At 43.6% G+C, this 11,845-nt stretch overlaps 1 protein-coding gene across 2 annotated transcripts; it reads left to right on the forward strand.

The window, feature by feature from the left end:
• Nucleotides 1-84: 84 nt before the first annotated feature.
• On the forward strand, nt 85-11,774 carry LOC105893937 (SH3 domain and tetratricopeptide repeat-containing protein 1). Of its 2 annotated transcripts, none has more exons than XM_031585165.2 (17): nt 85-644; nt 992-1,063; nt 2,303-2,433; nt 3,053-3,158; nt 3,407-3,550; nt 3,725-3,923; nt 4,286-4,362; nt 4,763-4,958; nt 5,181-5,311; nt 6,367-6,402; nt 6,520-8,223; nt 8,636-8,816; nt 9,111-9,261; nt 9,480-9,602; nt 10,058-10,208; nt 10,746-10,942; nt 11,301-11,774. In XM_031585165.2, the coding sequence occupies exons 1-17, from the start codon at nt 482-484 to the stop codon at nt 11,580-11,582; spliced, it is 4,044 nt and encodes a 1,347-aa protein (XP_031441025.1). In that variant the 5' UTR covers nt 85-481; the 3' UTR covers nt 11,583-11,774. The 2 variants fall into 2 exon arrangements, with proteins under 2 accessions (XP_031441025.1, XP_031441024.1); XM_031585164.2 differs by having other exon boundaries at nt 86-644; nt 6,517-8,223.
• Nucleotides 11,775-11,845: the final 71 nt, after the last annotated feature.

Here is an 11,845-nt window from a genome sequence, read left to right on the forward strand (position 1 = left end):
TAGAGTAAATGTCACTGCTGGTGTTTTATATTGACCATCCTGCCTTCACTTACATGGGCGTTACTCGGAATGCTATAGTGTTCAGGAAAAGGCAAACTGCCTTTTCTGTTTAGCCTATACTAGCAGATGAGATGAGGAAAACGCGTGTTGGCTACTTTAACAAACAGTATATTTGGTCAGTCAGTGATCATTAACCTGTCTCATGAAAGTCCCTAAACTGCGGAGTGAACCATGTAAGTTAAAGGTGTATTGCCGCTGCCAAGACATTGGACAGCTGTCACTCAGTTGTGCGTTTTTCGTTGCACCAAACCCGAAATGGTCGTCTGCGAACCGTGTACGTGACAAGCCATCAAGGCATCTGCAACTTGTGTCATCCTTTCCTAGGCATTTCTACTATTTTATGAATTGCGATATGGGTGTGAAGAGCGCGTGATAGGGACACGCGTGCCCTCAGCGCAGTGACGCTTTCATTCTTAACAATATGTCAACAGTCGCACATCGAAATTCCCGTGTTCAAGTCGGTAACGGAGTTGAATGCGAGACTGCTCGACCACGTCGAACACTCCGTCATGAATTATCTGCAGAGCAATATTCAGACCATGACCTGGATTTAAACAAGGACACCTACGGCACCAGGGAAATGGGTAAGTTCATTAGTGACTTGAATCATCCTGATTCTTGGACTTATTCATGTCATCCTTCATAGCCTGTTCTGTCTGCTATCTGCATTTAAACTGAATTGTTCTAGCTATAAAAAAGTATGTGGTTATAATACAATTATTATTTCTATTCCCATAAACCTAAATTATCTCTAGAGTAATTGTCTGCTCAAAATTATATCTTCTACTCCAAAGTCACCAACTTTGTGTGCCTAGTTTACTTGATCAGTCCCAGTCTTCACTATATAGAATGCATTGTAAGTTTCACTCATGGAAAGGAAGTAGTATACTGGATCCATGTGGCATATACTGTGAGCGCGTTTTCATTTCAGAGCAAACGCCTTCAAGGGGCACTGGGAGCATCAAGCGTCAGTGCTCAACTTCTGAGGACAACATTCCCACAGGTAACATCATTACCATGCGATCATATGGTCCAGGCTCTGGGCTCTGTAAAGCTCCTTGAGACAATGTTATTGTTCTGGCGCTATATAAATACAATTTAATTTAATTGAATTGAATATGGTCTGCTTATGGCCTGTACATTACTGTATTGAATTATGTGTTTTAAGTGAATGGAGAAAGTCTAAAGGATTTTGTGTGTGTGCCCGACCGTTATCTGGTATATGACTTAGACAAAGAGTACATTTACAGTAGGATCTGAGTGCCCTTTTCTGTCATCATAGCATATGAAATAGGTTGTCTACTGTAAGTGAGAAGGAGACTAACTGGTCTCCCTATCCCCTCTGCTGAACAGCAACCTTTCAGTATGGCTGACATTTCGGTAGAGTACATAATTATGTGCAAGCCACTATTTATAAGTTCAGGTCCATTGCTTCTGTGCACCGTTTCCACCATAAACATGCCAGTGCTGTTATGCCCGCTTTGGGTCTCCTGAGGTTAATGATCACACCCACACACAGGCAGACATCCAGGCTGATTCAGCTCTGTAGGGTTTAACAAGACCATACCTTGGACCTGAAGGCTTTTGCTATGAGTCATTCATTAATCTTTAAGTTTAGTAAGATGCACATCAGAGCATGCACCAAAGAGCTTGTAATGACCACTTGATTATGAATTAGGATAGGTGAGACTCACAACACTCACAGTTTACACTGAGTGTAAGGTCCTTCTCATGTTTATAACACTTATGTTACTGCTATGGGGTAGTAATGTTGTCGTCCGTACTCCTAGACCACCCTGCTTCTCTAGGTCAATGAATTCCAGAGAGTGTGGAAATGTTTTTATAGTTGTCACGAAGCTCCTGTTATTACTTTATTGATGTCAGTGTTAGTGCCTAACTGTAGTTCAAACATTAGCCAATAGTGAAGAAGCGGACAACATTTTTTCTTCACCGTGACTGCACTGTTAACAGAGTAGACGCAACGCAATCAATAAACAAAACAAGACAGAAACATAATACAAGTTGAGAGCACACTGTTAACATGATGGACATGAACATTTTGATGATATTAAACATAGGTTCCTGTTGGGTGGGACTTCTACAAATGTAACAAAGCAGAACCAGAACCACTGTTCTATACGTACTGATGGTTTATGACAGGGCCTGGTGTAAAGGACATTCAGTCTTGGTTGGTGGTTTTTGGGGAGGTGTGTCCACTGATCGCTGCCATTTCCTGTTGCAGTGCTGCCTTTGCAGCTGGCAATGGTACAAGGGCCGGACAGGCTTCCTGACAGCGAGGGGGCACAGGATGTGCTGAGAGGGAAGCTCCGTGTGCTGGAGGCTGACCCTGGAAAGGTCACGACCCTGCTTTCAGTAAGACTCACCAAGACACACAGCAGCATCCAAAAGATAAACTAGACTGTCCAGAAATCAGAAATCCAAGTGACACACACGTTACTTATGTCATGGTATTTTCTCATCATAGTTCACCACTACAGCACATGCAATTGGTTTCTATGAATTCAATACTGTCATTATACCAACACAATATGAGCAAATGGTTTTCAGTGTGAGTGAGACTAATTAAGGGTTTCCAAATTAAGGGGTATATTAATGTTTGATATTATAGGTAATTATATCATAGATGATGTTAAAATGATTAGAAATATATTGGTAGGATTTCAAGAACTATGTTCAAGTGATAAGGCAAATATATACATTAAATTTGACATCTGAAAAGAGATTTTAAAATGCCTTTGATATTTTGCTGAGTCTAAGTAGAATGCACAATGCTGTCCAAATAGAAGAACCTCAAACTGACTATACAGGGCAAAAAGTGAAACAGTTTTCCTTCCTATGCCTTATAGTTTTTAGTGGATCAAAGGTGTTTTGACAACTCGCTATTCACTTGCACACTATTTGAAGTATGAAGCCCTTTGAAGAGCCAGTGTGACCAAGGCCTACACAATCCTGTTTTTCATCTTTCTATTAGGAGCTCTCTGCCAATCTGTTAACTATAAACAGTGAAGAGAACGCTCTATATGTGACCTTCAAAACCTTCGAAGAAATCTGGAAGTTCAGCACGTATTACAAAATGGGTTTGTAATCAAATATGTTTTGAATTCACAGTATAAATGTAAGAGTTATTGTGCATGTTACATTAACTAGCTTTATACATGAATTCAGCACACACTGTTATTCATAGAAGATAGTAAATGCTCTCAACTTTTTTACTCAAGCCTTCACATTAACTAGTAGGCCAACAACGTGAAAGGTTTTGTCTCTAAACTGGGTGAAATTACTTTTTTGCCATTCCTCACATTCCCGTTTTTGGAATGTTCTCCAGGATTCCTGGGGCAGTGCATGGAGAACTTGCTGCTGGACCAGAACTTCTGGCTGAACTCACTGGACCAGGAGAATGCTGGAATAGAGATCTCCATCAAGGAGGACACCATGAACCTCATGTACAAAGGCTTCCTCATGCAGGAAGGTACGTTCAACATCGAACATCATCGACATTGAAGAACGTCTCACTAAGACCCGATGTTCAGTATTTTCATATTCCTTCAGTTTTTTCAATATGTTCAGCATTTTCATATTCCTCCTTACTCAACCCTGTCAGTCACAAACAATGTAAATGTATGTTTTTGCGTGTGCCCATTAGGATCCTTCTATGCAACCTGCACCTCCAACCAAATGTTTGACAGCTCAACTTCAGGAAGTGACCTTTATTTGGAGAAAGGCGACATCGCCCTGTTTGAACCCCCCTTTTTGGGCTCAGGATGGACAGTACTGTCCTTGGCAGATGGGTCACGAGGAACCAAATCCAATCCAGGCCTGGAGCCAGTTATTCCTTTCTATGAGTGAGTAACGGGGGAGGGATTAACTCACAACATGCCTCAACACTCAATGTTTACATAAGTGCCTTACTCATATATTTTTTTTATCTAATCTCACCATTGCCCTTAAGGTACAGTCTGTATTTTTACTTGTAAACCATGAATGCCTGTAGCCCAACAACAATGTTGTCAAATTACACATTTGAACAAGATATAAACAAGATATATGCATAATTACAAACAATATTTAGGTTGCCTTTATCCTGCTGTTATAGGACAGGTTTACCAGCATAAACTGCTGACACTGATGCTCAAACAAGCATTAGTGTGAAGTTATTTTGGCAGAATTTTCATGAGACGGTTCGGGATGTTTTGTATTTTAATAGGTGGTTCCTGAAGTCGTGTCCTGAAGGCGCCATTGTTGGCAAAGGAAAAGAAACTCACAGTTTCCCTTATCAATTTGGTAAGACTTGGCCAGATACAAAGGCCCTTATTTGTGTTAAACAAAGTCATGCCCACATACCTGTGTGTATAAATACTCCTGGCATGTACTCTGTCTGACCTTCCATATAAAACAACACTTATTAGGAACATGTTTTCTATATGTATTTTCACAAATTTAATCATTTGTAAACAATTCACAAAGAGAGTTTGTAGTGCATGTTATTATTGTGCATGTCTACACATATCTATTAGTCCTATTGTTATGTGTGATATTAATACACATATATTTTCATTTGTGTAATCCTTTGTTGAGATGAAGTCAAGGAGTATTTAAACTTCAGAGAGTGAAGGTGCATTGTCTTACCATTTCAGTATCCCACCTCACAGCGCCCGAGACTAAACACTTGGGTCTTTCTCAGCCACAGGTGCCTGTGTAGCCACTGAGGATTATGATGGCAGCGCACCAGACGAGCTGAGCTTTGAAGCTGGCGATCGCATCGCTGTGGTGGGCCTGCTGGTGTCCTGCTTCCAGTGGTTCCTAGGGAGGAGGGAGAACAACGGAGACCTAGGACTGGTGCAGACACATCTGGTCAAACCCACAGATAGTCTTTGTGAGTAAGTATGTAAGCAACACACGTATACAAAGATAGATGAAGTTCATTTTAAGTGCTTGTAATCTGAAACCTTGTGCTTGAAACACCTAGGTAGTCCAAATATTATAATGTGTAATATATCATAATACTGAATGTTTGGTAAATTAGTTTAATTAACTTGCTTGGTGATTAAATAACTGTTTGTTACATGATTTTGATTCATAGCGTCATTTACTCTCTGTAGGTCAACCGACATCTTTCTAACCACAGAAGACAGGTTGTTCTTTAAAATGGAACAGGAAAAAATTAAGGAGGAGACGATTGACATGTTGAAAAGGACATCCCAGAGTGAGGTTGGGACTATCTACCAACTTGGTAAGAACTGGTATAAAAACTGGACATTAGGCACATGTACCACAACTTCCTTCTCAGCCTGAAAATACTCTACACTTGGGAATTAATTAGTGAAGAGGATGATAGAAAATTCTTGTCAGGTCTTGTAATGTTATGCTTGTTATGTTATTCTAGTGAACTAGTTACTTAAGAGAGCACTAGAGAGCGCTTCAAAGCTACAAGGACTGTAATATGACATAGCAGTTCAAAAAGAAACCATATTTCTGACAGAAAAATGATATCGAATGTATTCTCTTATCCTTCAATTTTGAATAATCCAACAAGAGATACAATTTGTTATTATAAATAAAGTCTCTTTCAAGAATGATAACAAATTCAGAAACCCTTTTGTGACTTGCTGAAATTGTGAGTCTTGAAAACGGCCTATTACAGAGAAAGTGAAATTACATAATCGCTTCCTTAATTATTAATCATGTCATCATGATTCACAAGCTTGCTGCTGACACTGACCTGGACTGAACTGAACTATTTGAACAGTGACAGTGAGGACACTAACACAAAGTCAACAATGAACGACAGTGAGCTAAAACCTGACCTTAACATTCCTCCTTGCGGTAAACGTCACCCATTTCACAAGTGAGTGGGAAGTTCAAGTTGAGATATCATGTGTTTAGGTCTGGATGCCAAGCACCTATGACCTACAACAGAATAAGTGTAGCCTGAGCTTTGTCAGTTCTGAGGAGGCATGAGATGACAGTGTGAGAGAAGGCCTCTGACCCATGCCACTGAAATCCTCAGACTAACACAAAGGAATTGGGCTGTCATTCTTGTGTCTGATGCATTACAACATTGAATATTGTCCTATTATCATTGATAATGCTTCATGTTTCATTCACATTGAATATTGTCCTATTATCATTGATAATGCTTCATGTTTCATTACAACATTGAATATTGTCCTATTATCATTGATAATGCTTCATGTTTCATTACAACATTGAATATTGTCCTATTATCATTGATAATGCTTCATGTTTCATTCACATTGATAATGCTTCATGTTTTATTCATACCAGATTTGATCAGTGATTCCCCTGCTATTTCAAGTGAAAGTAAGTCATCTTTTAGGTAATCTCTTGTTGAGCCATATTAATAATTACAGATGGATTAATTTATAGTTGATAGTAGGCAGATCTGTCACAAAATACCTGAATTCTATGTTTTAGTAGCTCATCCCTCAGAAGATGGAGATGTGAATGCCAAGACAGAAGTGGAACTGAAAAGTAAAATTGTGGATTACCTGCACAAACTGACCATATCTAATGGAACAGCCACTGGAACTGCACGGTCTTCTGATGACGTGGACATGTCTTCAGGCAAGGAACTGGAAAGCAAAGACATGCCCAACTTCATAGTCTGCTCCGAAAAAGATGGCACCAGCCCCGATGGGCACCACTCCCTCCTATCCTTCCTGGGCAGCCCTGATTTCCGTGAGGAGTTGCGTTCCCTGTACACCTCCTACCCAGAATTCCTCATGTCCTGCTTCCACGGTCACGCAGACGAGGAGGAGCTGGTGGCCTACCTGGGGGTCGCCAGGGAGACGGCCAGGAAGAAGCGCCAGTTGTGGGCTCAGAGCAGGATCTGCTTCCTGTTGGGTCAGATGTGCGCCAGCAGGTCAAAGTTCTCCCAGGCTCGAGTCTACTACGAGGAGGCCTTGAGTGTGCCGAGGGACTGTTTCACGGACATGCATATGTTGGTGGCACTCTACGCCAACCTGGCACTCATCTACCTGACACAGAAAAATGTAGAGAAGTATTTCGCCCTGTCGGAACGCCTGGCCGCACTGATGATGGGCATGCCAGACGCCATCTCGGGCACGGAGGATCCCGATGTCCTCAAGTTCCTGCTGAGAAAAGCCATCTTGTCTCGCAACAAACCCGCCGAGGCCCGTGGCTGTTTCCTCCTCGCCAAGCTCCACCTGAAGCTCGGGAAGGCCGTGAGCGCCGTGCCCTTCCTGGAGAGACTTCAGATCCTCTCCAGTCAGCTTTCCGGAGTCTGCGAAGGGACCCGCAGCCACGGATACCTGCTGTTGGGGAGACTTTACAGTGACGTAGGCTTGCCCTACCTCGCCGTCAGCTCAGCGCACCAGGCCTCGCTGCAGACGTCCACCACCCTCTCGGACTGCCTCTGCGCCATCTCCCTGTTGCTGGAGAACGCGCTCCGGCTCTACGGCGCCGCCGTCCCGGCGCAGGTCGCCCCCTACCTCACTCGGGCCGTCTCGCTGGCTCGCCAAGGCACGGAGCTTCGCCTGGCTCACGTCCACGCGCTCTGCCTCTCCTGGCTGTTCCATCAGCACGGCTTGCCCGACCGCGCCGTGGGCTACATGCGGGCGTTCCTCCTGGACGTCGGTTCGGAGTCCGGGATGACCCAGGCCGACGCCACAGACGCCCTGATTTGGCTGGCCTGGCTGTACATCTGCGGCGGGCGGCCCCAGGTGGCCCTGGACGTCCTTGACGCAGTTCTGGCCTCGCTGCCGGAGCACTGTACCACGCAGCAGGAGGGCGTGGTGTACAACATGCGAGCGATCGCCTTAGGACGCACGGGCAACCTCAGGCACGCCGCCGAGAGTTACCGGGCAGCGGCGGAAGTGTGCGAGGAGTTCGAGGACAGGCACAACTGGGCCGTGGCGCTGGCTAATCTAGGCCTCTTGTGCCTCCGGGCCAAAGCAAAGAGCCTGGCCGAGGAGCACCTGGTCCAGGCGGTGGAGCTGTTCTCTGAGCTGGAGGAAGAGGAGCTGGATGGCCACGAGCTGAGCTTCATCACCGTGCTGCTGGAGCTGGGCCAGCATTATGTGTCCCAGGGTTACCACGAGAGAGGAAAGATCTACTATGAGTGGGGTCTGCTGCTTGCCATCCAATCAGACCACTCAGAGAGTAGGTGGTGCTGTGTTTTTCAAATCATTTGCTGTTTTGTCCACCAGAGTACCACTCTGATCTCAGATAACCTGTAACATTTATTATAATCTGTAGTGGAATTTTATGTCAGACATCTGTAGAATATAACACTTTAAAAGATATCATTTTATATTAAGTCTATGTTTAAATATAGAGATTTTGTATTGTGCTTAACCTAACTGGGTACAGAAACTTCTATTGGATAAAATCAGTTAATTCAGTGTAAAAAATATGGAGCAGTTTTTTGTATTCCACTCTCTCACTAAATCATTCACAGAATATACTATGCCAAAGGGACAATGTAACATAGGTCAACTTGCTGACCTCTGAGTAGAATTCTTCACCATTTTGAATGCGTGGAATGGCTCACCGTCGTCCTCACCTCTTCCAGGTCAGCTCAAAGCCACCCGTCACTTGTGTCACCTGTACGCCCAGGTGTGTCCAAATGAGGCCCAATGCATCATCTACAATGAACACCAGCTGGCTCTAGTGCACCACATGGGGGATCGCAGTGTGGAGGCAGACATTTTGGAGACGATCAGTCAACTCTACCTAAGCCTAGGCACTGAAAAGTGAGCTTTTGTTAACGCATATATTACACTCCATTTTTGAAAATATAGGATCGAACTGAATTGTATTATAGTTCCTAGAAACTACTAAGGACCTTTGAATTCAAATACAGTATATGATGGTAATGGAAAATGCCGATTCTGAAATTCTATACATCATTAAGTGATGTCATTTTCAGCCCTTGGTGTATATGCTGTAAGGGGACAGTATGTTTTATAGAAAAGCATTTTAGTTTTCTTCCCATTCAGAAACCATGATAAGCAGGTTAGTCCTTATGTATTTTTTTGATGCTCTAGGGCCTACAAGTCAGCACTGGAACACACCAAACAGAGCCTGGGCATCTTCATAGATCTGGGCATGAAGAAGAAGGAGGCACAAGCCTGGCTCCAGGCTGGGAAGATCTACCACATGCTGAGGCAGACGGAGCTAGTGGAGCTCTATGTGCAGGTACCCTGAGGAATCTGCCCAGGCAAAACAAACCAAAACAAGCCTGTATGTTGATGCTCATTCAGTTTAAAATGTTTGTAAATGAAATCTAATGAACCATCTACATCTGCATCGAGGACACATTATGATACATTAAGAGGGATAATCAAGAGGGGGTTCAAATTAAAAAGTACATTGTAATATATCTAATAGCCGGTGTAAACCTGATTGTGACACAGGTGGCACAGGACGTTGGACTCAGTACTGGAGACACACTGTTCATACTGGAGCTGCTGGAAGCCGCTGGGGACATCTTCTTCAACAGCACAGCGGAGAGAGACAAGGCTGTCTGCTTTTACAGGGTAGGAGACACTTTCTGTTTGACAGACAGGCCACATTAACGAGACCCATTCTTTGCCCGGGAAGTCACATGCAAGGAATAAACTGCTGGAAGTGTTGATAGTGATCACGCCAAAGCAACATTCTCTTGACTTGCACGGCACACTTAATAACAGTAAGATATGGAGAAAAGCGTTACTGACCTATTTTGTATCGAAAGATATGAAAGAAAGGGCAAGTTGTCTATCAATGTTCTTATAGCGTTTACGTATACTCATGTGATTCCACGTGATTTGCAGGTTTCAGTGACCTCACCGTTTAGGATTTTACTTGAAGACTTATTGCAGTTGCGTTGTAAAGGTTTATTTTTTTACAATACCATGACGGTTGAACACCAGCTGTGCCACGTGAAATATAGTCTGTAACTTGAAAGTAATGGCCCATTTTCCTCTGCATCTGTGTGTGTGTGTGTTTCCAGGACCGTGCACTCCCCATCGCTGTGAAGACAGGTAGTGTGTGCTCCCAGTTGAGGCTGTGTAATAAACTGGCGCAGCTCCTGCTGCAGATGAGAGTGTGTGAGGAGGCCGTGGAGTTCGCTCAGACTGCTCTGGACCTCAGTGTGTCACTCGGTATGATTACACACACACACACACACACACACACACACACACACACATCTGACACTTTCTGTGGACAGAATTATGGAGCTAGCTTCCATTGGCCACTAGGTGTCGTCTGGTATTGGTTGGTGATTTTGATTGATTTGATTTGATTTGATTTTTGTACTGTACTTAGTTTAGAGCAGCACACAGCAACATGTTTTGATACCTCCTCAAACGAGGTCAATGTGGATTTGTAATCTTTATCTCTATGTTAACAACCTGGATTAACTTTGGTGATCTCTATTCAGTTTATTCTGTGACCGAGCATTGGGGGATTCTCTGCTCAATTGGGGCTATCTAGTGATTCCCTGTGTTCATTGTAAATGTAATTTATTTTTTTCAAGACAGGGACAGTGCAGAATAAAACATTCATCTTGTACAACAAGAGAATATGCATTGTGCCAGGTTGTAGCAGATTGCTATTTTCCACCTGTAGTCCCTGGGCAGGTTGATGGAATAGTACATAAAAACATAATGTTCACATGAGAAACATTTTGGCTGCAGGAGACGACCTGAATGAGCGGGTGGCCTTCCATCGGCTGGCCACTCTGTACCACTGCCTGGGTCAGTTTGAGATGGCTGAGCACCACTACCTTAAGGCCCTGTCACTCTGTCCTGCACCACTACAGTATGACGAGGAGACCCTGTACTACGTCAGAGTCTACCAGACCTTAGGGGACATTATCTTCTATGATCTCAAGGTGAGGGTGTGTGTGTGAGCAGCCAGTTAACCAACAGTATTCTTCCTGATTTGATTTAATGGCATATGCACTCTTACATTGTTTTGGGAGAATACACTGATGACTGATGAAAACTATAAAACTGTACCTAAGTTCATGGCGAGTCTGAGGGAATATTAAGTGAGGAAAACATCTGCATGCCATACAGCCACATCCCCAGGATTTCTGAAATTCAAATGCCAATCAAAACATATGGTTATTGGCCACAGTATGGTGTCACTTCTTACAAGCTGCTTTATCAACTTGTTTTGAGTCTACACCAATTATTTCTTTGTACGTGTTTATTTTCCTACAATCCACTTTCTATTCCTTACCCCAGGACCCCTTCGATGCTGCTGGGTACTACCACCTCGCCTTGGCCGCCGCCATGGACCTGGGCAATAAGAAGGCTCAGCTGAACCTGTGCACCCGTCTGGCCACCATCTACCACAACTTCCTCATGGACCGGGAGCTGTCGCTTTTCTTTTACCAGCGGGCGCGGGCCTTTGCGTCGGACCTCAACGTTCGCCGCATCAACCTGGCGCCTGATCAGAACTTCCAGAGCACGGCTCAGTATAGAATGGACCCCCAGCCCTTAAGTGTGGCTGTCTCTACAGGATAATCGTGCCAATACCTGGACCAGTTCATCCCTTTTGTCACAACAGTGGTCCAGACTTCAGACTGTTTTTTAAAGTTTTGCCTCCTATTGTGTCACACACAGGTGTGAAAGGATTTGCATTTTTAAGTGGGGAAAGCTTTGGTTTCTGTGTAGCATTCTACAGTTGAATTAAATTTTACCTGGAAATATGCATAACTTAGTGTATCTCACTATTGAGTCAGTAAGCTGGGGGAAATGGTTTCTGTAAACCATTTTCATTATGAGTT

Source organism: Clupea harengus, chromosome 18 (genome assembly GCF_900700415.2).
Source record: "Clupea harengus chromosome 18, Ch_v2.0.2, whole genome shotgun sequence".
In the NCBI taxonomy this organism is placed as follows: domain Eukaryota; kingdom Metazoa; phylum Chordata; class Actinopteri; order Clupeiformes; family Clupeidae; genus Clupea; species Clupea harengus.

What these genes read in the sequence shown, in the direction of transcription:
- LOC105893937 (XM_031585164.2), top strand. Translation starts at nt 482, where the DNA reads ATGTCAACAGTCGCACATCGAAATTCCCGTGTTCAAGTCGGTAACGGA. An exon ending in CCCTGCTATTTCAAGTGAAA is followed by an intron (nt 6,403 to 6,516) that starts GTAAGTCATCTT and finishes TCTATGTTTTAG; the next exon opens with TAGCTCATCCCTCAGAAGAT. An exon ending in GGACCTCAGTGTGTCACTCG is followed by an intron (nt 10,209 to 10,745) that starts GTATGATTACAC and finishes TTTTGGCTGCAG; the next exon opens with GAGACGACCTGAATGAGCGG.